General features: G+C 37.9%; 1 protein-coding gene across 1 annotated transcript in view; it reads right to left on the minus strand.

The window, feature by feature from the left end:
* SH3BGRL (SH3 domain binding glutamate rich protein like) overlaps window positions 1-26,106 on the minus strand; it is a 91,412-nt gene that overhangs the window by 16,853 nt on the left and 48,453 nt on the right. The window contains exon 2 of the mRNA XM_067722370.1: window positions 2,760-2,945. Within this exon, the coding sequence (XP_067578471.1) occupies window positions 2,760-2,945 (186 nt within the window). The remainder of the gene's footprint in view (window positions 1-2,759; window positions 2,946-26,106) is intronic.

The following is a 26,106-nucleotide window of genomic DNA, read 5'->3' on the forward strand; positions in this document are numbered from 1 at the left end:
AGAATATCATCTTCTCAATTAATCAGGATTAATTAATTTATTGTACAAATATGTATTGAGCACCTACTACATGCCAATCACTGTTCCTGGTGCTAAGAATACAAGAGTAAACAAAACATAGTCTGCTTCTTCTATAGGAATTCTCTTGAGGAAAATATACTTTGTTTACATATTTGGGATTCCAATAACATTAATCCAGAATGTATTCTACCATATATTTGTATCATATTAATTATTTCATGAAAATGCGCTTTAGTTCTTCATATACACAGCATAAGCTCTTTCAGAACATAGATTACCCTTAAAAATTTTGTATCGTTTATAGCAGAGCTTCATTTATGTTGGCAGGGTAATTGTTTCAGTTACATCCTAATCTGGAAATAGAACCTAAGCTATAGCTCAATGATTCTAAAAAAGGAGGTAATTTTCCCCCAGGGATGTCTCGCAAAATCTGGAAACATTTTTGTTTTTTCACAACTGGGAGGGTGCTACTAGCACTCATGGATAGAAGCCAGGGATGCTGCTAAACATTCTACAATGCACAAGGGAGCCCCCATAAACCCAACATATCAGTATTGCCAAGGTTGAGAAACCTTGGGACAGTTTAAACAAGGGAATTTAATATGAAGAACCACTTACAAAAGATTAAAGAGCTGAAAGGCAGACAGGAGACGGTGAGGCAGCCCAGAGACTAGAAATAGCAGGAAGCTGCTACCACAGCTACTGCTGAAGGGAAAAGTGGAAAAGGTAGTATTACAGAGCTGGTACCACAAAGGAGATGTAGCCACTGTCATGGACACCTCCAGAAAAAGGGGGGATACCTTGGCTTTTCCTCTCCTCCTGCCCTCCACTCATCCAACCAGTGCATTCTATTACCGGCCAAACCTAATAGGCAGCCAGTTGGCAATGGACACTGGGAAATATAATTTGCTGAGGTCAGCCTCCCACAATACAGAATGAAACAAGAAAAGAACGAAGATGGGATCTTTGAGTAAACAGGAAAATTAACAGCACAGTGGTTTAATAGAATGAGTAAGAACTTCAGAATAAGACAGATCTAAGTTTAAATTCTAGCTGCATCACTTAATAATTGTATGATTTAGGAAGTTAGTTAACCTCTTCTAGGCCTCAATATCTTCATCTATGAAACAGGAATAACAATATCTACACCTCATGAGATTAGTATGAGAACTGATTAATATAGTACACATAAAGTATGTAGCACAATAGCTGACATATAATATGCTTTCTATGAACGGTTGCTATACACTTTTCTCCCTAACGTCTGTATAGGGACAAATCTTAATTATTGTTATGAAACTCCTAACTCAGTGCCTGGCACACAGCAGGCACTCAATAGAAAATGGATTCCTTTTCCATTAACAAATATTTGTTTGATTTGCATCTCACCTCCTGCACCTTCCTTTTCATCTTCCCATTTCTCAGTGATACTTGCCTTTTTTTCCATAACATACTCCATTCCCTTATAGTATGGCTTCCGAGGGAGAAATAAACCAGGTAAATTTGGCTTCTCAAACATCACCCTTATAACCCAAAATGTGTTTCTTTTAAAAAGTCAAACAAATTGAAATTCCTGCTTCAAAAAGGAGAGATTAAGACAATATATGCTGGCTTAGATTGGACTGGATGACCTCTGAGGCCTGTTTCAGCCCCTGAGAGTTGACAATTTGCAGAAATTTCAAATATAGAAGCACTGAGGTTTCACCATCTAAATGAATAGCCTAATTGTCTTTTCCTTATCTACATAATATGTCTTTACACATTGGCCCTGTTTGCAGCAGCAGAAGAAATCTTCTGGCCCCTCCTCAGAAGTGACAAATTCAATTCACAGAGAAAATATTTTATGCTAATGAACTTCTCAATTTTGCCATACCCTCTCCTAGGTGTTCTCCTTCTCACTCCCATATAAACACATGAGTTAGAAGATTTGGATTGCTGGCTCTAAAAACATTTGTTCCTCAATTATGCTAACTCTGAGGACACAGCAAAGCAAACAGTTCTTTACTGGATATTCCTATAGCCCTTACATATGCTTTCTGTACCATGTCATCACATGGATGTGGCCTCATAACCACTCTCTCTGTTTCAGGTGTGTTTGATTCTACCCACACAACACTCCCAATCAGCTCTTTAAGAAAAGAGGCTTTGTTTTATACATACTTGTACTTGCCATGGTACCTAGAGTGGCCACAGGCTACAAATGTTACTTAAATACACAGTGAATGAACATTGAAGGGAACTACTTCATGGTTTAAATGAAGGCTAACCAAGATGACAAACTTGAAAGCACCAGTCAAAAAGTAAAAACTCTACTCCTGTTTCCCTCATCCATACATTAGTTCAATTAGCTAACTCAAAATTTTAAGAAAATTCATTAATAATACTCAAATAAAAGTTTTACTACCTTGAAGCAGAAACTGAGATATTCCTCTTTTTAAACTAATTTTAATCTAAATAAGTAAAACAGCTCACCTGTTTTCAGTGGCTTCTTCATGGACATACCAGAAATAATATAAATGCTCTGGTATGTACTTATACATTCACAGATAATTTTTTGGTGAATGACTCATCCATTTGCCTTCTAGTAGAAGGCAAAATACCCTAGCTGCCTAGGATGGATGTAGAGGATGAACAGGAGAAATGACTGTATGTAGATATGGGGTGGGAGTAAAAGAAAGTGGATGAGTTTGAGGCAATCCATTTTAAAAAAAAAACAAGAATTTTAATTGGTTCCTTACCCCACGGTACTGGCTTTCATTGAAAATTTGAGGTGGCAAGGGGTACCCTGTGGCTGGTCGACTGTTTTCAGGTACATTTTCTCTCATCCACTTCCGATTCTCTTCATTGGCTGCAATATCTTTTTCTTCAAATCCTATTTTGTTAGCTTCTAAGAAACCAAGCACATCTTGCTGTTTCTTCTTAATCTAGGGCCCAAAGGACAAGAAGTTATATTGTTGAACAAACAGCTTTTATTATTTTTATCATATTCAACAAAAAATGTGTTAATGAACTAGCAGAAATGAATTCAGACATGGATCAAGATTTGTGGTTTAACAGAAGATATATAGTTTTCCCTCTATTATTTTGTTGTTAATGTTGTCTCACAAGTGGATTGAAGAGCTTTCAGTTCACAGATCCTTTTATCAACCCAACTTTTCCTTTTTTTCACTGAAATGCTCACATCTAATCATGAAGAAGAAAAGATAGCTGATACATAGCAATAACCTCAAGTGCAATTAACTCAAAAGTTTGAGTAGTGGCAAGGTGTGTTTCCCGATTATCTACAAGCCTCTCTTAATTTTAGCCTTTGTTGAAAGTCATTCCAAACGACCTGAGTCTACTTCCTGTCTTAATAAGCATCATACAGTTAACAGAAATGAATATTTCCTTGAGAATGTTACAAGACTCTATGTGTCAATTTTCATCATTTGGAACAGAAACTGAACAAGTAAACAAGAGTCTTTTTCATGAAAGTGCTGAGCTACAACAACACATTTAATCAAGATGGGGCTTTGTCTTGTTTTATAATCAACCTGTCGCATTTTCTCAGCTAACACTTTATTGAAGATCAACAGAGGTTCCAACTGTGATGCACTAAAATCTAAAATGATTGTCCGAAACTGTATTTAATAGCTATTCAACAATATTTCTTTGGTGCCTCTTAAGTATGTAAGAAATTTATCAGGTTCTTTAAAATGTCTAAAGAAAAATAGCAGATTCCCTCCTAAAATTACAATCTAGAGGGAGGTATTAGACATAGATATATTAAAATTTTCAATTATAACATGGTATTTAAATATGAAGCTAAGGTGGTCAGGTGAGAGGAGTCAAGTGAATGACAAAGCCAAGAGTGCAAGGAACTTAAAAGAGAGAGCAAGTGCTTATTGCTATGAGTGATGCCACTTAGACTAAGCTTAATACTGACAGCACACATGCTGCATACTACATCCATCTATATTGCATGCAGTCTATGGTTTTAGTGAAAGCATGATATACTTAGTAAAGTTTAATATAATTGTCCAGCTGTGAAAAATGAGCTCACAAATATTACAGCATATTGAACTAGAACAATAAAGGTACAGTATTACAAAATAAACTTGGAAACTTTCTAAATGGATGCTCATAATTTCTATGACTAAATTCTTACACATAATTGAAGTCTCTAAATGAATAAACACTTGTGTGGGTGTGTATTTTGTCTTTTTAAATAGGTTATAATTTGTGACCCAGTCAACTTCTGCAAAGAGAAATTCAGATATATAAATTCCTTCCAATTGGTTCTGTTTGTTTCAAATGCTGCCACAAGAAGGGCTACACTAATTTGTAGTTAAATAATAAGACTGTCTTTGCCTAGCCAGTGCCTATCGATTTAAGAATGGGGTGAAGGAAGCATGAACAAATAGAATTTAAAGCTGCCTTTTCAGTCTTTTACTAATCTACTTACAAAATACACCCAAAAGGAAAATCAAGTCTGAATCCCCAGTTAGTCTGTTTGGCACTAGACTACTGCAGTGTTGCCACTGTGTAGTCATTTGGTAAACAAAGAGATCTGTGTGCATTTTAAATGAATACTGTCATGAGTCCTTAAGCCACTGGCTTCCTACTGCTTAATCTAATGGTATAACCACAGCAAGAAACACTTGTTTTCAGCTTGCCTGTTTTGAAATATTTTAAAAAATGCTTTGGTCACAATCGGCCATGTAAAGCTTGTAATTCACATCTCTTTACCAACAAGTCTACAACAAATCTAGGGTAAGACTATTAAGAATTTTCTTGTTGATCTCCTATCTCTACCCCTAGCTCCCTGGAGTTCTCCTGACAGATGTTCCAAGATGTGGCAGCATAAGAGCACAATGTAAGGTTTGCTATTTTACCGCTGTCTGCCTCCTCAAATACTGTTATTACTTTCTTTTTCAGTTGCAGTTCTACCACATTATGTCTAGAGAGATGTTAAGGCTCAAGTAATTTCAGTAGAGCCTTGTGTGAAAAGAGGAGTGTAGATATTTAAAGGTAGTTTCTCAAAAAACAGCTATGTCTTAAGGTGGTCACAGTAAAGAAAGTACAGTCATGCCTAATTTTCTGGGTTAAAAAGGCTTTTCTTTATCAGTTCTGAAAAATCTCATCTATCCAGCCCATTCTTTTTAAATTTTATCTTTATTGGAGTATAATTGCTTTAGATGTTGTGTTAGTTTCTGCTGTACAACACAGTGAATCAGCTATATGTATACATATATCACCATATCCCATCCCTCTTAAGCCTCCCTCCCACCTTCCCTAACTCAACCCTCTAGGCCTTTGCAGAGCATCGAACTGACCTCCCTCTGCTATGCAGCAGCTTCCCACTAGCCATCCATTTTACATTTGGTAGTGTATATATGTCAATGCTACTCTCTCACTTCATACTAGCTTCCCCTTGCCCTCTGTGTCCTCAAGTCCGTTCTCTACATCTGTGTCTTTATTCCTGCCCTGTCACTAGGTTCATCAGTACCGTTTTTTTTAGATTCCATATATACGCGTTAGTGTATGGTATTTGTTTTTCTCTTTCTGACTTACTTCACTCTGTATGACAGACTCTAGGTCCATCCACCTCATTACAAATAACTCAATTTCGTTCCTTTCTATGGCTGAGTAATATTCCATTGTATATATGTGCCACATCTTCTTTATCCATTCATCTGTCAATGGACATTTACATTGCTTCCATGTCCTGTCTATTATAAATAGTGCAATGAACATCAGAGTGCATGCATCCTTTTGAAGTATGGTTTCCTCTGGATACGTGCATAGGAGTGGGATTGCTGGGTCATATGGTAGTTCTATTTTTAGTTTTTTGAGGAACCTCCATACTGTTCTCCATAGCGGCTGTATCAATTTACATTCCCACCAACAGTGCAAGAGGGTTCCCTTTTCTCCACACCCTCTCCAGCATTTATTGTTTGTAGATTTTTGATGATGGCCATTCTGACTGGTGTGAGGTGATACCTCACTGTGGTTTTGATTTGCATTTCTCTGATAATTAGTGATGTTGAGTATCTTTTCATGTGTTTGTTGGCCATCTGTTTCTCTTTTTATGGAGAAATGTCTATTTAGGTCTCCTGCCCATTTTTGGATTGGGTTGTTTTTTTTGATATTGAGGTGCATGAGCTGCTTGTATATTTTGGAGATTAATCCTTTGTCAGTTGCTTCGTTTACAAATATTTTCTCCCATTCTTAGCGTTGTCTTTTCCTCATTTATGGTTTCCTTTGCTGTGCAAAAAGCTTTTAAGTTTCATTAGGTCCCATTTGTTTATTTTTGTTTTTATTTCCATTTCTCTAGGAGGTGGGTCAAAAAGGATCTTGCTGTGATTTATGTCATAGAGTGTTCTGCCTATGTTTTCTGCTAAGAGTTTTATAGTGTCTGGCCTCTCATTTAGGTCTTTAATCCATTTTGAGTTTATTTTTGTGTATGGTATTAGGGAGTGATCTAATTTCATTCTTTTACATGTAGCTGTCCAGTTTTCACAGCACCACTTATTAAAGAGGATCCAGCCCTTTCTAATCTGGAGCTTTTTCCAGAGTCAGAAGGAACTGCAGTCTCTCTCCATTTCCTTCAGACATGGCTGTATGTGTAGACCCAGGAAGCTGTGAAACAAGGAGCACTGGGAGTACCATCTACCCTAAAATTCAATTCTTCTGATGCTTGAAACTCTACCATGACCGGTTTACCAGTTTGGTCTTCATAGAAAGGGCAGTCAGTGTGCATATTTGGAGTGGAGGGAGGGATTGCCCGGAGAGAAGAAAGGCAAGGAAACAGTGACGTTTCTTTGTCTGCCTTAGAATTTTGCCAGAGTTGTCCCTATATAATTCTAATAGAGGGGTACACAAAATGTGTACCAGGAATGGCCTCCCAAGATAATCCAAAGAGGAAATTTCCAAGCCTTATTATATGTTAGTACTGGGTTAAGATTTGTACCAGATAAAGACCTTTAAGGAGAAAGGGAACTAAGACTTGTTGAGTGCTTGCTGAGTACCAAACTCTTTGTGAGGCTATGTACATATATCCCCTGAAATGCTCATAACAATTCTGAAAGGTTAGTATGATTATCCCCATTTTACAACAAAGGAAATTGAGGCTTAGATAGGTTAAGATACCTGCGCAAGAAGAATGATCTCTTAATTGCTTGTACTAAATTAAAAATATAAAGCTATCTGACTGCAAAACCCTGTTCTTTTTCAATACATGCAGTACATATTAGAATTCCCAATCTTGCTGGGGAAATAAGACGGAAATATATGGAAGAGTTCTTCTAAACTATGTGATACAAAATAGAAAGACAACAAAAGCTGAGATATCTTATGTTCTCTTCCAAATAGCCTAATTTACTGAATTTGATTTCCTAGTTATTATGGTCTCTTTCCCCTTGACCAGTCTAAACTGAGTTCCTAAGCCCACCAACTTGTGGGCTTGCTTGCACATGGGCAGCATGCACACAGAAGAACTGAATGGAATGTCATGAGGCCTCTGGTTTGTTGCTGATTACACTGAAAACAATGTAGCCCATGTCTCCCCTTTGTCAGGAGCTCGGTCACTTAATAGTTCTGAGTGGGCAAAGCTGGTATAGAGGCGTATTTCTGTACTTTAAATTTACAGAGAAACAGATGAGAAAGTGCAAGGGCATCAGACCCCTCCCATTCTTTACTTTTTTAAAATAAGCAGTGTACCCATCACTTTAAAAAAAGAAAGTCCAACAACCTTTTCAAAGAGCAAAATTATCTGAACACAATGCACTACTCACTTGAAAGTAAAAACAGGGACTTCCCTGGTGGAGCAGTGGTTAAGAATCTGCTTGCCAATGCAGGGGTCATGGGTTTGAGCCCTGGTCCGGGAAGATCCCACATGCCGCGGAGCTACTAAGGCCGTGCACCACAACTACTGAGCTTGCGCTCTAGAGCCTGCGAGCCACCACTACTGAGCCTGTGTGCCACAACTACTGAAGCCTGTGCACCTAGAGCCCATGCTCCACAACAAGAGAAGCCACCACAATGAGAAGCCCGTGCACCACAATGAAGAGTAGCCCCCACTTGCCACAACTAGAAAAAGCCCGCGCACAGCAATGAAGACCCAATGCAGCCAAAATAAATAAATAAATATTTTTTTAAAAAAAAAAAGAAAGTAAAAACAAGCTTTTACTGAGTCAGTAACAGCAGGACTAAAGTTCCTTCTGACTCTGGGAAACAGTATGGACAGAGAAAAGTGCCAGGCAAGAAAGGTATTCAGGAATCATTCCCAAATTCTCATTATCTTATAAAGATGAGATTATTCAGAACTCAAATTTCATTTAGTCAAGAAAAGCCCTTTTAATTCAGAAAATGAGCATGACTGTACTTTCATCTCTTGCAGGTGAATTTCATCCCCACATAGTCTTATCAAATGTACATGCCAAGTGAAGTGTTAGCAGATTAATAAATAATAGACAAATTTGACAAAAGGTTGAAAGCCACAGAATCAAAACATATACTGTAATCCTACTGCTGCTACACTGGTTCCCTGTGGCCAGTTTCAACCTCAACCCCTACTGCTTAACTTTCAAGGTTCTGCATAATGTTCTATCTTCTCTAAAAATATGCATTCCCTGGGCGCCCCACAACATATCAAGCTGCCTTTATTTTTCCCTGAGTTTGCTGTGCCCAAGACCTTAGTGCTTTTCTCTTTGTTACCTTCTACTGCAAGTCTCCCCTCTTTCCACTGATACAATTCTAACTTATTCATCCAGGTGCACTCCCTCTGTGAAACCCTTGGTGGCCACTCCAGTCTTCTCCCTCTGACCTCCTACAGTCAGTATCACCCAGTTTGGAGCTTAATCAAATAGTACCAATGATTGCTAATCTTTTCACATGTCAAAGTCTCATCTCTTCAAGTAGTTGCTAAACCACCTGAAGGTAGGGGCCATGCCTTTTGTTTAAGCTTTCCTACATAGTGCTCACCTCATAGGCTGGACACAAAGTAGTTAATACTGATTGATCTAACAACTTCATTTTAAATCCAGGACCTCCAAAATGCTTGTTTTTAGTTTTTTATTTTAATAAACTTCAATTTTGGAATAATTTTAGATTTACAGAAAATTTGCAGATCTAATATAGAGAGTTCCCATATAACTGTCACTGTTTCCCCTATTGTAACACCTTACCTCACAGTGGCACATTTGTCACAGCTAAGAAACCAACACTGATACATTGGTATAGTACTATTAGCTAAACTCCAGACTATTTGGATTTCACCAGTTTTTCCACTATGGTCTGTTTCTTTGTTTCAAGATCCCTTCCAGGATACCACATTACATTTAGTCATGTCTCTTTAGTCTCCTCTGGCCTGTGACAGTTTCTCAGACTTTTCTTGTTTCCCATGATCTTGACAGTTCAGAGGAGTATTGGTCAGGTATTTTGTAAAATGCCCCTCAATTCAGGTTTGTCTGATGTTTTTTGGATGATTATATTTCCACACTCTATGTTTTGGAAGCAATTCAATAAATCAATTATACATCAATAAATCTGGAAAAAAATAACTCCAGCTATATAAAGCAAGAAAAGTGTCTCTTTTTAAAACTCTTACAGCATACTGTGAATCTGACTACTTTCTAAGAAAGTTTCAAAAGAGTCAGGGAAGTTTGAGAAAAGTAGGTAGCTATAATCTAAAACCTATTAAAGCCTATTCTAAAGTAATATACATTAGTCTTTGTGGCTGACTGGGCTGGATTTCTCAAAGATTAAGTGTTATCTGGAAATATGTCTTCAAAAGAATTCCCAGGATTAAACATTTCGTGCATCATATTAGATTGATGGGTTCTCCAAAAGGGATTGGAAAAAATGCCATTTAATGGTGGGTTTTAGTTATGTTTTAGCCACTGTTTTCAATATCAGATATTTCCTGAACCCTTGAAGTACTAATGACTGGAATGTACAATATGACAATATAAATTCCAATTACCTAGAATTTGAGTGCAGAGAAATATTGTTGGTTATTACTGTTTGCACATAGACTCTCGTTCATCCCTAACTAGCAAAGTAAGTCTTTATTCTCCAAATTACCACTTGGCAATCCAAGAACAAAGCTGATTATAAAATACAGCCTTCAGAAATCTCCAGACCCAAACAGAGCACCTCATTGCTAGCACATTCCATGGTAGGGAGATAGCAGCTGTTCTAAGCAAAGCTTAGAAGAATTAAAGCTCAAAAATTTCACAAGATTTAGAGCTTTTGGACTCAAAGAAGCTATGGGTTCATCCAGCATATGTTGGGGTATCAGAAGGTATTCAGGAATTATTCCCAAATTCACAGGAATTTTGAGTACAGACAAGACTGGGAGACAGATATTGTCTTATTATTCATACCAGTTATAGAAGGCCAATTAAGTGACAGCTGCTAAAGCAGGTGTTTTGATACATTATTTAACTTAATATTCATAATAATTCTGTAAGGTAAATATTATTACCCTCATTTTATAGATTAGAATATTGAGGCTCAAAAAGGTTAAGTAAATTTACCCAAAGTCACAAAGTTAGTCAGTGGCAGAGCTGGTATTCAAACCTAAATGTCTCTAACTCCAATGATTAAGTTTGTTCCAATACATTGCCCTGTCTAGCTTCAAGATATTTTGCATGGATATTTTTTCTTAAGAGATTTTTATATAAGGTCGACAAGCTCTTACAAAGAGTAATACCACTTTTTGATGTGTTCTTACTATATAATTTAATTCTAAATTCTACTTACCAGACCGTGATTTTGTTCCCATTATCATCCAAGTGAGTATGCACACAATCTAATCAATCTTCAAATTATTATGAGCAAAAAGTGACTGGAATACCCAATTTCAACTCTAGGATCCTCTGCTGCTAGGAAAGGATTAGTGTCAGACTCCTGCCTAGATGATGTTAGACACTACCATTCAGTCAGGAATGCAGTTCATGGACTGACCAAGATGACAGAGTAGGAAGACTCTGAGTTCACCTCCTCCCTCAGGTACACCAAAATTACAACTATTTACAGAGCAACTGTCAATGAGCACAACCTGAAGACTAGCAGAAAAGGTCTTCAACAACTAAAGATATAAAGGAGAAACCACAGAGACAGGTAGGAGGGATAGAGATGAGGTATAGTCAAAAGACCTATACCCCGGGGTAGGTGACCCACAAATGGGAGGATAAATACAATTGCAAAGGTTCCTCCCAAAGAGTGAGGGATCCAAGATGCACAGCAGGCTCCCTAGCCCCAGGGTCCTGCACCAGGAAGATGACCCTTCAGAACATTTGGCTTTGAAGGCCAGTGGGGCTTACTTTTGGAAGAACCAGAATGCTGTAGGAAACAGACACTCCACTCTTTAAAGGGGTACACAGAAGCTCACACACTCTGAGACACAGGGCAGAAGCAGTTATTCGAAAGAAGCCTGGGTCAGACCAACTTTCTGATCTTGGAGAGCCTCCTGGAGAGGCAGGAGGCAGCTAGGAATCACACTAGGACACAGACTCTGGCAGTAGCCATTTCTGTGAGCTCATTCTACTTCAAGGACAATGGTGCCAGTAAATTCTTATTTTTTGTTTCCATCTCTTAATTTTTTTTAAAATTTTGTATACAAATTTTAAAGATTAATTTCTATTTACAGTTACTACAAAATATTGGCTATATTCACCCATATTGTACTTCCCATTCACCCACCCCTGTATTGCCCTTCCCCCCACCCCACTGGTAACTAGTTTGTTCTCTATATCTGTGAGTCTGCTTCTTTTTTGTTGTTGTTATATTCACTTGTATTTTTTAGATTCCACATATAAGTGATATCATACAGTATATGTTTTTCTCTTTCTGACTCATTTCACTTAGCATAACGCCCTCCAAGTCCATCCATGATGCTGCAAACGGTAAAATTTCATTCTTTTTTATGGCTGAATAGGATTCCATTGTATATATGTATATATATACCACATCTTCTTTATCTATTCATCTGTTGATGAACACTTAAGTTGCTTCCATATCTTGGCTATTGTAAATAATGCTGTTATGAACATCAGGGTGTGGTATCATTTTGAATTAGTGTTTTGGGTTTTTCTGGATATATACCCAGGAGTGGAAATGCTGGGTCATATAGTAGTTCTATTTTTAGTTTTTTGAGAAACATCCATACTGTTTTCCATAGTGGCTGCACCAATTTACATTTTCACCAACAGTGTACATGAGTTCCTTTGTACACAGAAAAAATAGAGTTTAAAACACAGAATTGGAAGATATAACAATTGTAAATATATATGCACCCAATATAGGAGCACCTAAATACATAAAGCAAATATTAACAGACATAAAGGGAGAAACTGACAGTAACACAATAATAGTAAGAGACTTCAACAGCCAACTTACATCGATGGACAGATCATTCAGACTGAAAATCAATAAGGAAACACAGGCCTTAAAGGACACAATAGACCAAACGGGCTTAATAGACATATATAGAACATTCCATCCAAAAGCAACAGAATACACATTCTTTTAAAGTGCACATGGAACATTCCCCAGGATAGATCACATGCTAGGCCACAGAACAACTCAGTAAATTTAAGAAGACTGAAATCATATCAAGCATTTCTCTGACCATAGTGCTATGAGACAAGAAATAAAATATAAGATAAACAGCTGCATTTTCTTTCTTTCTTTTCTTTTTTGTGGTACGCAGGCCTCTCACTGTTGTGGCCTCTCCTGTTCCAGAGCACAGGCCCCGGATGCGCAGGCTCAGCGGCCATGGCTCACGGGCCCAGCTGCTCTGCGGCATGTGGGATCTTCCTGGACCAGGGCATGAACCCGTGTCCCCTACATCAGCAGGTGGACTCTCAACCACTGCGCCACCAGGGAAGCCCCCTATTTTCCTTTTTTTTTTGATTAATTTTTATTGTAGTAGAGTTGCTTTACAAAGTTGTGTTAGTTTCTACTGTACAGCAAAATGAATCAGCTATACATATACATATATCCCCTCTTTTTTTGATTTCCTTGCCATTTAGGTCACCACAGTGCATAAGTAGAGTTCCCTGTGCTACACAGTATGCCCTTATCAGTTACCTATTTTATACATGGTATCAATAGTGTATATATGTCAATCCCAATTTCCCAATTCCTCCTGCCCCTCTTTCCCCAATTGGGAGATTGGGATTGACATATATACACTACCCTGTGTAAAACAGATAGCTATAGGAACCTGTTGTATATCACAGAGAGCTCAGCTCACTGCTCTGTGGTGACCTAGATAGATGGGATGTTGGGGAGGGAGGTCCAAGAGGGAGGGGATATATGCATACATATAGCTGACTCACTTCATTGTACCGCAGAAACTAACACAATATGGTCAAGAGACTATACCCCAATTTAAAAAAGAAAGCTACAAAAAATAAAAGACAAACACATGGAGGCTACACATTATGTTACTAAACAATGAATCACTGAAGAAATCAAAGAGGAAATAAAAAAATACCTGGAGACAAATAAAAACACAATGGTCCTAAAACTATGGGATGCAGTGAAAGTTGTTTTAACAGAGAAGTTTATAGCAATACAAGCTTATCTCAGAAAACAAGAAACATTTCAAATAAAAGTCTAACCTTACATCTATAGGAACTAGAAAAAGAAGAACAAAGTTAGTAGAAGAAAATAAATAATAAAGAGCAGAGCAGAAATAAATGAAATACTGAAAAAAAACAATAGAAAAAGAAACAATGAAACTAAGAGCTGGTTCTTTGAAAACATAAACAAAATGATAAACCTTTAGCCAGACTCATCAAGAAAAAAAATAGAGAGGGTCCAAATCAATAAATCAGAAAAAAAAGGGTAAAAGTTACAACCAACACAACAGAAATGCAAAGGATCATAAGAGATTGCTATGAACTATTATACATTAATAAAATGGGGAACCTAGAAGAAATGAACAATGTCATAGAAATGTACAATCTCCTGAGACTGAATCAGGAAGAAATAAAAAATATGAACAGAAAGATTACCAGTAATGAAATTGAATTAATAATTTAAAATACTCTCAACAAACAAAAGTCCAGGACCATATGGCTTCACAGGTGAATTCTAACAAACATATAGAAGAGTTAAAACCTATCCTTCTCAAATTATTCCAAAAAACTGAAGAGGAAGGAACTTCCAAACTCATTCTATGAGGCCAGCATCACCCTGATACCAAAACCAGACAAAGATCTCACACAAAAGAAGCAAATTACAGGTCAATATCACTGATGAACATATATGCAAAAATCTTCAACAAGATATTAGCACAGCAACTCCAACAATATATTAAAAGGATCATACACCATGATCAAGTGGGATTTATCCCAGGGATGCAAGGATTTTTCAATATCAGCAAATCAATTGATGTGATCCACCACATTAACAAATGGAAGGAAAAAACCCATATGATCATCTAAATAGATGCAGAAAAAGCTTTTGATAAAATTCAACATTCAATTATGATAAAAACTCTCCAGAAAGTGGGCATAGAGGGAACACACCTCAACATAATAAAGACCATATATGACAAGCCCACAGCTAACATTATACTCAATGGTGAAAAGTTGAAATCACCTCCTCCTAGATCAGGAACAAGACAGGGATGCCCACTCTCACCACTATTATTCAACACAGTATTAGCAATCCTAGCCACAGCAATCAGACAGAAAAAAAAAGAAATAAAAGGAGTCCACATTGGAAAGGAAGAAGTAAAACTGTCACTATTTGCAGATCACATGATACTACATATAGAAAATCCTACAGATGCCACAATAAAACTATTAGAACTCGTCAATGAAGTTGGTAAAGTTGCAGGATACAAAATTAATATACAGGAATCTGTTATATTTCTATACGTTAAAAACAAACTATCAGAAAGAAAAATTAAGAAAACAACCCTATTTACTGTCACATCAAAAAGAATAAAATACCTAGGAATAAATCTAAGTAAGGAGATAAAAGACCTGTACTCGAAAAACTATAAGAGACTGATAAAAGAAATTGAAGATGACACAAACAGATGGAAAGATATACTGTGTTCATAGAGTAGAAGAATTAATATTGTTAAAATTAACATACTATCCAAGGTGATCTACAAATTCAACGCAATCCCTACCAAAACACCAATGGCATTTTTCACAGAACCAAAACAAATAATTATATAATTTCTATGGAAACACAGAAGACCCCAAATAGCCAAAACAATCTTGAGAAAGAGGAACAAAGCTGAAGGTATCAAAGTCCCTGATTTCAAACTCTACTAAAAAGCTACCGTAATCAAAACAGTATGGTACCAACACAAAAACAGACACAGATTACTGGGACCGAATTGATAGCCCAGAGGTGCACCCATTATATGGCCTATTAATCTATGACAAAGGAGGCAAGAATATACAGTGGGGAAAAGAAAGCCTCTTCAATAAATGGTGCTGGTATAACTGTACAGCTAAATGTAAAAGAAGCAAACCAAACTACTTTTTCACACCATATACAAAAATAAACTCAAAATTGATTAAAGATTTAAATGTAAGACCTGAAACCATAAAACTTCTAGGAGAAAGCATGTGCAGTATGCTCTTTGACATCAGTCTCAGCAATACTTTTTAGATATGTCTCTTCAGGCAATGGAAACAAAAGAAATATAAACAAATGAGTCTACATTAAACTAAAAAGCTTCTTGCACAGTGAAGGAAACTAAACAAAATGAAAAGGCTGTCTACTTAATGGGAGATTACAAACAATATATCCAATGAGGTGTTAATATCTAAAATACACAACAAACTCAAACAACTAACATCAAGAAAAACAAGCTAATTAAAAAGTGGGCAGAAGACCTGAATAGACAATTTTTCTAAAGAAGACATACAGAAGGACAGGCACATGAAAAGATGCTCAACATCACTAATCATCAGGGAAATCAATACCAAAATGAGATATCACCTCATACCTGTCATAATGGCTATTATCCAAAAGACAACAAATAACCAGTGTTGGCAAGGATATGGAGAAAAGGAAAACCTCATGCAGTAACACTGCAAATATAAACTGGTGCAGCCACTATTTAAAAACAATACTGAGTTTTCCAAAAATATTAAAAATAGAACTACCATACAATCCAGCAATTCCATTCTTGTGTGTTTAGCCAAAAAAAAATGAAAACACTAATTTGAAAAGAAACATGGTCACCTATATTCATTGCAGCATTATTTACAATAGCCAAGATATGGACGCAACCTAAGTGTCCATCAATACATGAATGGAGGGGCTTCCCTGGTGGCGCAGTGGTTGAGAGTCCACCTGCCGATGCAGGGGACACGGGTTTGTGCCCCAGTCCAGGAAGATCCCACATGCCATGGAGTGGCTGGGCCCATGAGCCATGGCCGCTGAGCCTGCGCATCCGGAGCCTGTGCTCTGCGACGGGAGAGGCCGCAGCAGTGAGATGCCCACATACAGCAAAAATAAAAATAAAAATAAAAAAAATACATGAATGGATAAAGAAAATGTGATATATATACACACTGGAATATTTAATTTTTTTATGTTGTGTATTTTATTTATTTATTTTTAATTTTTTGGGGTACATTGGGTCTTCATTGCTGCAAACGGGCTTTCTCCAGTTGTGGCGAGATGGGGCTACTCTTTGTTGTGGTGAGAGGGCTTCTCACTGTTGTGGCTTCTCTTGTTGCAGAGCACGGGCTCTACGCACTTGGGCTTCAGTAGTTGCAGCACAGGGACTTAGTAGTTGTGGCTCATGGGCTCTAGTGTGCAGGCTCAGTAGTTGTGGCACACAGGCTTAGTTACTCTGTAGCATGTGGGATCTTCCAGGACCAGGGACTGAACCCGTGTGCCCTGCACTGGCAAGTGGATTCGTAACTACTGCACCACCAGGGATGTCCCTACACTCTGAAATATTACTCAGCCATTAAAAAGAATGAAATCTTGCCACATGTGACAACATGGATGGCCCTAGAGGGTGTTATACAAATGAAATAAGTCAGACAGAAAAAGTCAAATACTATATGATATCACTTATATGTCAAATCTAAAAACAAAACAAATGAACAATCATAACAAAAGAGAAATAGAGTCGTAGATAAGGAGAACAAACAGGTAGTTGGCAGAGGGAAGGGAAAGCTGGGGAGGAGAGAAATAGGTGAGGGAGATTAAGAGGCAGAAAGTTCTAGTTACAAAATAAATGAGTTAAGGGTATGAAATGTACAGTGTGGGGAATATAGACAATTATTATGTAATATCTTTGTAAGGTGACAGAGGGTATCTAGACTTATTATGGTGATCATATTGAAACATATAGCAATATTGAATTACTGTGCTGTGTACCAGGAACTAACATAGTGTCATAGGTCAATTATACTTCAAAACTAAACAGTAAAACAAACTCATAGAAAAAGAGATTACATTTGTGGTTACCAGAGGCACAGGTTGGAGGGAGGGGAAATTCAATGAAGGTAGTCAAAAAGTACAAATTTCCAGTTATAAGATAAATGAGTGCTAGGGATGTAATGTACAACTAAGAAATATAATTAAAACAGCTATATACTATATATGAAAGTTGTTAAAGACAGTAACTCCGCTGCGCGGCCCAGAGGCTGTTGGTTCCGTCCTGCCCGCGCCTCACAACACTGCAGGGCCCAGCATCCCACTTTGGCTGGATTGTTGTTCAAAGAGACCACAAATAGGCTCCTTGGCTCCAAGAAACCAACAAAAAGCGATGTTTTGTTTGATTTTGTTTTGTTTTGTTTTTCCTCGCCATGTTTGGGAAGAAACATCATCAGCCTGAATTGGAATGGTGGAAACGGGACTCGAACTGAGAGTCCTGAAATCTGGATTCCTGCTTACTAATTTAGATACACCAGAAATACATTTACACGTGGAACAACTCCTACAGACCACCTACTGAACGCTGGCAGAAGACCTCACACCTCCAAAAAGGCAAGAAACTCCCCACGTACCTGGGTAGGGCAAAAGAAAAAAGAATAAACAGAGACAAAAGGATAGGGACGGGACCTGCACCAGTGGGAGGGAACTGTGAAGGAGGAAAAGTTTCCACATACTAGGAAGCCCCTTCGCGGGCGGAGACTGCAGGTGGCGGAGGGGGAGAGTTTTGGAGCCAAGGAGGAGAGCACAGTAACAGGGGTGCGGAGGGCAAAGTGGAGAGATTCCCACACAGAGGATCCCTGCCGACGTGCATTCAACAGCCCGAGAGGCTTGTCTGCTCACCCGCCAGGGTGGGTGGGGATGGGATCTGAGGCTCGGGCTTCGGTGGGAGAGCAGGGAGAGGACTGGGGTTGGCGGCGTAAACACAGCCTGCAGGGGGTTAGTGCACCACGGCTAGCTGGGAGGGAGCCCAGGGAAAAGTCTGGACCTGCCAAAGAGGCAAGAGACATTTTCTTCCCTCTTTGTTTCCTGTGCGCAAGGAGAGGGGATTAAGAGCACTACTTAAGGGAGCTCCAGAGATGGGCATGAGCTGTGGCTAAAAGCGCGGACCCCAGAGACAGGCATGAGATGTTAAGTGTGTTGCTGCCGCCACCAAGAAGCCTGTGTGCGAGCACAGGTCACTATCCACACCCCCATTCAGGAGAGCCTGTGCAGCCCGCCACTGCCAGGGTGCTGGGGTCCAGGGACAACTTGCCCGGGAGAACGCATGGCGCGCCTCAGGCTGGTGCAACGTCACGCCGGCCTCTGCCGCTGCAGGTTCTCCCCGCACTCCGTACCCTTCCCTCTCCCAGGCCTGAGTGAGCCAGAGTCCCCGAAGCAGCTGCTCCTTTAACCCCATCCTGAGTGAAGAACAGACGCCCTCCAGCGACCTACATGCAGAGGCGGGGCCAAATCCAAAGCTGAGCCCTGGGAGCTTTGAGAACAAAGAAGAGAAAGGGAAATCCCTCCCAGCAGCCTCAGAAAGAGTGGATGAAAGTTCCACAATCAACTTGATGTACCCTGTATCTGTGGAATACGTGAATAGACAACGAATCATCCCAAATTGAGGAGGTGGACTTTGAGAGCAAGATTTATGATTTTTTCCCCTTTTCCTCTTATTGTGAGTGTGTATGTGTACACTTTTGTGTGAAATTTTGTCTGTATAGCTTTGCTTCCACCATTTGTCCAAGGGTTTTATCCGTCCTGTTTTTTTCTCTTCTTTAAAAAATTTTTTTTTCTTAATAATTATTTTTTATTTTAATAACTTCATTTTATCTTACTTTATTTTATTTTATTTTATTTTATCTTCTTTATTTCTTTCTTTCCTTCCTTCCCTCCTTCCTTCCTCCCTCCCTCCCTCCCTTTCTTTCTTTCTACTTTTTCTCCCTTTTATTCTGAGCCGTGTGGATGAAAGGCTCTTGGTGTTGCAGCCAGGAGTCAGTGCTGTGCCTCTGAGGTGGAAGAGACAACTTCAGGACACTGGTCCACAAGTGACCTCCCAGCTCCACATAATATCAAATGGCGAAAATATACCAGAGATCTCCATCTCAACAAAAGCACCCACCTTCACTCAATGACCAGCAAGCTACAGTGCTGGGCAACCTATGCCAAGCAACTAGCAAAACAGGAACACAACCCCACCCATTAGCAGAGAGGCTGCCTAAAAGCATAATAAGTCCACAGACACCCCAAAACACACCACCAGACGTGGACCTGCCCACCAGAGAGACAAGATCCAGCCTCATGAACCAGAACACAGCCACTAGTCCCCTCCACCAGGAAGCCTACACAACCCACTGAACCAACTTTAGCCACTGGAAACAGACACCAAGAACAACGGGAACTACGAACCTGCAGCCGGAAAAAAGGAGACCCCAAACATAGTAAGATAAGCAAAATGAGAAGACAGAAAAGCACACAGCAGATGAAGGAGCAAGAAAAAACCCACCAGACCTAACAAATGAAGAGGAAATAGGCAGTCTACCTGAAAAAGAATTCAGAATAATGATAGTAAAGATGATCCAAAATCATGGAAATAGAATAGACAAAATGCAAGAAACATTTAATAAGAACCTAGAAGAACTAAAGATGAAACAAGCAACGATGAACAGCCAAACAACTGAAATTAAAAATACTCTAGATGGGATCAATAGCAGAATAACTGAGGCAGAAGAACGGATAAGTAACCTGGAAGATAAAATAGTGGAAATAACTACTGCACAGCAGAATAAAGAAAAAAAGAAATAAAAGAACTGAGGACAGTCTCAGAGACCTCTGGGACAACATTAAACGCACCAACATTCAATGTTTAGGGGTTCCAGAAGAAGAAGAGAAAAAGAAAGGGACTGAGAAAATATTTGAAGAGATTATAGTTGAAAACTTCCCTAAGAAGGGAAAGGAAATAGTTAATCAAGTCCAGGAAGCACAGAGTCCCATACATGATAAATTCAAGGAGAAATATGCCACAACACCTATTAATCAAACTGTCAAAAATTAAATAAAAAGAAAACATATTAAAAGCAGCAAGGGAAAAACAACAAATAACACACAAGGGAATCCCCATAAGGTTAACAGCTGATCTCTCAGCAGAAACTCTGCAAGCCAGAAGGAAGTGGCAGGACATATTTAAAGTGATGAAGGAGAAAAACCTGCAACCAAGATTACTCTACCCAGCAAGGATCTCATTCAGATTTGATGGAGAAATTAAAACCTTTACAGACAAGCAAAAGCTGAGAGAGTTCAGCACCACCAAACCAGCTTTACAACAAATGCTAAAGGAACTTCTCTAGGCAAAAAACACAAGAGAAGGAAAACACCTACAATAATAAACCCAAAACAATTAAGAAAATGGGAATAGGAACAAACATTTTGATAATTACCTTAAATGTAAATGGACTAAATGCTCCCACCAAAAGACACAGATTGGCTGAATCGATACGGAAACAAGACCCATATATATGCTTTCTACAAGAGACCCACTTCAGACCTAGAGTCACATACAGACTGAAAGTAAGGGGATGGAAATAGTTATTCCATGCAAATGGAAACCAAAGGAAAGCTGGAGTAGCAATTCTCATATCAGACAAAATAGACTTTAAAATAAATACTATTAGAAGAGACAAAGAAAGACACTATATAATGATAAAGGGATGGATCCAAGAAGAAGATATAACAATTGTAAATATTTATGCACCCAACATAGGAGCACCTCAATACATAAGGCAAATACAAACAGCCATAAAAGGGGAAATCAACAGTAACACATTCATAGTAGAGGACTTTATCACCCCAATTTCACCAATGGACTGATCATCCAAAATGAAAATAAATAAGGAAACACAAGCTTTAAATGGTACATTAAACAAGATGGACTTAATTGATATTTATAGGACATTCCATCCAAAAGCAACAGAACATACTTTCTTCTCAAGTGCTCATGGAACATTCTCCAGGATAGATCATATCTTGGGTCACAAATCAAGCCTTGGTAAATTTAAGAAAATTGAAATTGTGTCAAGTATCTTTTCCGACCACAACACTGAGACTAGATATCAATCACAGGAAAAGATACATAAAAAACTCAAACACGTGGAGGCTAAACAATACACCACTTCTTAATAACAAAGTTTCCACTGAAGAAGTCAAAGAGGAAATCAAAAAGTCCCTAGAAACAAATGAAAATGGAGACACGATGACCCAAAACCTATGGAATGTAGCAAAAGCAGTTCTAAGAGGGAAGTTTATAGCAATAAAATCGGACTTAGAAACAGGAAACATCTCGAATAAACAACCTAAACTTGTACCTAAAGCAATTAGAGACAGAAGAAGAAAACAACCCCAAAGTTAGCAGAAGGAAAGAAATCATAAAAATCAGATCAGGAATTAATGAAAAAGAAATGAAGGAAACGACAGCAAAGATTAATAAAACTAAAAGCTGGTTGTTTGAGAAGATAAACAAAATTGATAAATCATTAGCCAGACTCATCAAGAAAAAAAGGGAGAAGAATCAAATCAATAGAGTTAGAAATGATAAAGGAGAAGTAACAACTGTCACTGCAGAAATACAAAAGATCATGAGAGATTACTACCCGAAACTCTGTGCCAAGAAAATGGACAAATTGGAAGAAATGGACAAATTCTTAGAAATGACAATCTGCCAAGACTGAATCAGGAAGAAATAGAAAATATGAACAGACCAATCACAAGCACTGAAATTGAAACTGTGATTAAAAATCTTCCAACAAACCAAAGCCCAGGACCAGATGGCTTCACAGGCGAATTCTATCAAATATTTAGAGAAGAGCTAACACCTATCCTTCTCAAACTCTTAAAAATATATAGCAGGGGGAAGAACACTGCAAAGTCATTCTAGGAGGCCACGATCACCTTGATCCCAAAACCAGACAAGGATGTCACCAGGAAACAAAACTACAGGCCAATATCACTGATGAACATAGATGCAAATATCCTCAACAAAATACTAGCAAACTAAATCCAACAGCACACTAAAAGGATCATACACCATGATCACGTGGGGTTTATTCCAGGAATGCACGGATTCTTCAATATATGCAAATCAATCAATGTGATAAACCATATTAACAAATTGAAGGAGAAAAACCATATGATCATCTCAAAAGATGCAGAGAAAGCTTTTGACAAAATTCAACACCCATTTATGATAAAAACCCTGCAGAAAGTAGGCATAGAGGGAACTTTCCTCAACATAAAAAAGGCCATATATGACAAGCCCACAGCCAATATCGTCCTCAATGGTGAAAAACTGAAAGCATTTCCACTAAGATCAGGATCAACACAAGATTGCCCACTCTCACCACTCTTATTCAACATAGTTTCAGAATTTTTAGCCACAGGAATCAGAGAAGAAAAGGAAATAAAAGGAATCCAAATCGGAAAAGAAGAAGTAAAGCTGTCACTGTTTGCAGATGACATGATACTATACGTAGAGAATCCTAAAGATGCTACCAGAAAACTACTAGAGCTAATCAATGAATTTGGTAAAGTAGCAGGATACAAAATTAATGCACAGAAATCTGTGGCATTTCTATACACTAATGATGAAAAATCTGAAAATGAAATCAAGAAAACACTCCCATTTACCATTGCAAAGAAAAGAATAAAATATCTAGGAATAAACCTACCTAAGGAGAAAAAAGACCTGTATGCAGAAAATTATAAGAAACTGATAAAATAAATTAATGATGATACAAATAGATGGAGAGATATACCATGTTCTTGGATTGGAAGAATCAACATTGTGAAAATGACTCTACTACCCAAAGCAATCTACAGATTCAATGCAATCCCTATCAAACTACCACTGGCATTTTTCACAGAACTAGAACAAAAAATTTCACAATTTTTACGGGAACACAATAGACCCTGAATAGCCAAAGCAATCTTGAGAAAGAAAACGGAGCTGGAGGAATCAGGCTCTCTGACTTCAGACTATACTACAAAGCTACAGTAATCAAGACAGTATGACACTTCTACAAAAACAGAAAGATAGATAAAGGGAACAGGATAGAAAGCCCAGAGATAAACCCACACACATATGGTCACCTTATCTTTGATAAAGGAGGCAGGAATGTACAGTGGAGAAAGGACAGCCTCTTCAATAAGTTGTGCTGGGAAAACTGGACAGCTACATGTAAAAATATGAGATTAGATCACTCCCTAACACCATACACAAAAATAAGCTCAAAATGGATTAAAGACCTAAATGCAAGGCCAGAAACTATCAAACTCTTAGAGGAAAACATAGGCAAAACACTCTATGACATAAATCACAGCAAGATCCTTTTTGACCCACCTCCTAGAGAAATGGAAACAAAAATAAAAATAAACAAATGGGACCTAATGAAACTTCAAAGCTTTTTCACAGCAAAGGGAACCATAAAGAAGAACAAAAGACAACCCTCAGAATGGGAGAAAATATTTGCAAATGAAGCAACTGACAAAGGATTAATCTCCAAAATTTACAAGCAGCTCATGCAGCTCAGTAACAAATAAACAAACAACTGAATCCAAAAATGGGCAGAAGACCTAAATAGACATTTCTCCAAAGAAGATATACAGACTGCCAACAAACACATGAAAGCATGTTCAATATCATTAATCATTAGAGAAATGCAAATCAAAACTACAATGAGATATCATTTCTCACCAGTCAGAATGGCCATCATAAAAAAATCTAAGAACAATAAATACTGGAGAGGTGTGGAGAAAATGGGACACTCTTGCACTGCTGGTGGGAATGTGAATTGGTACAGCCACTATGGAGAACAGTATGGAGGTTCCTTAAAAAACTACAAATAGAACTACCATATGACCCAGCAATCCCACTACTGGGCATATACCCTGAGAAAACCAAAATTCAAAAAGAGTCAATTACCAAAATGTTTATTGCAGCTCTATTTACAATAACCCAGAGATGGAAACAACCTAAGTGTCCATCATCAGATGAATGGATAAAGAAGATGTGGCACATATATACAATGGAATATTACTTAGCCATAAAAAGAAACGAAATTAGCTATTTGTAATGAGGTGGATGGACCTAGATTCTGTCATACAGAGTGAAGTAAGTCAGGAAGAGAAAGACAAATACCGTATGCTAACACATATATATGGAATTTAAGGAAAAAAATGTCATGAAGAACCTAGGGGTAAGACAGGAATAAAGACACAGACCTACTAGAGAGTGGACTTGAGGATATGGGGAGGGGGAAGCGTGATCTGTGACAAAGAGAGAGAGTGGCATGGACATATATACACTAACAAACGTAAAATACATAGCTAGTGGGAAGCAGCCGCATAGCACAAGGAGATCAGCTCGGTGCTTTGTGACCACCTAGAGGGGTGGGATATGGAAACATATGTATATGTATAACTGATTCACTTTGTTATAAAGCAGAAACTAACACACCATTGTAAAGCAATTATACTCCAATAAAGATATATATAAAAAAAGGCAGTAAATCCCAAGAGTTCTCTTCACAAGGAAAATGTTTTTTTCCTATTTAATTAATTTTGTATCCGTATGACATGATGGATATTCACTACATTTATTGTAGTAATAATTTCATGATTATGTAAATCAAACATTATGTTGTACACCTTAAACTTATACAGTGTTGTATGTCAATTATATCTCAGTAATACTGGATAAAAAATAAAGTTGCATCTTTCTGTGAAAAAAGAGTAAAAGAAAGAATGAAGTTCCTAAGTACACACTGGGCCTGAAGGCCATTGTTCTTACCTTAATATCAGTAAAAATAAAATAAGATAGAGATGTTATTTATGGGTTCAAGGAATTTATAAACTATAAGATTATAAATTCCATACTAGCAGGTGATTTAAGCAATGGAATATACCCATCCCTTAATCAAAGACTGGTCTCTTTCTGCTGAAGGGAAATGTGTGCATTAGGAATGGGCTGATAAAAGGAAACAAAGGGACACAGACCCCGATTTAGGGTGTGCTAACAATGGACCGCAGAATTTTATATGTAGCAGGTCCCTCTCTGCTTTGCACCAAATTTACTCTTACTCTAAATTATAGTATAATAATATTACTGACTAAGTGTTTTTTATGGGCCAGGCACTATACTTGCTTACATTATTTAATTATCACAAAAATCTTATGAGCTGCTATTATTTTCATTCCAGATTCACAGATGAAGAAACTAATATTTAAATGGATTAGAAACTTTCTCCTAAGCACACACTTGCCCAAGATCTGTCAAAGTAAAAGGCACCACTTAAACACTAAACATAATGAATAACAAAATATTACCATACTTGTTATCTCATGCTAATTAGACTGTCTGTCAACTTAATGACATCTCCATGAGTGCAGAAATGGCTCATAATTCTTTTGTATCCTTCTTAATTCTAAAGCTTGGTCTAAAGTAAGGGCAAGAAAACCTGTTGATTTTTTTTAAAGTTTAATACACAGGATAGATTTTCCTAGATGACCCCTTCAGTCATTTCCCACTCTGAAGTACTGTGATAATGAAACAAAGAAACATGCCAAAAGCAATAAAAGCCTCCTGGAACTTTAAGACTTGGTAAGAAAAAGTTACCATGAAGAATCAATGATTCA

This window comes from Pseudorca crassidens, chromosome X (genome assembly GCF_039906515.1).
Source record: "Pseudorca crassidens isolate mPseCra1 chromosome X, mPseCra1.hap1, whole genome shotgun sequence".
Classification (NCBI taxonomy): domain Eukaryota; kingdom Metazoa; phylum Chordata; class Mammalia; order Artiodactyla; family Delphinidae; genus Pseudorca; species Pseudorca crassidens.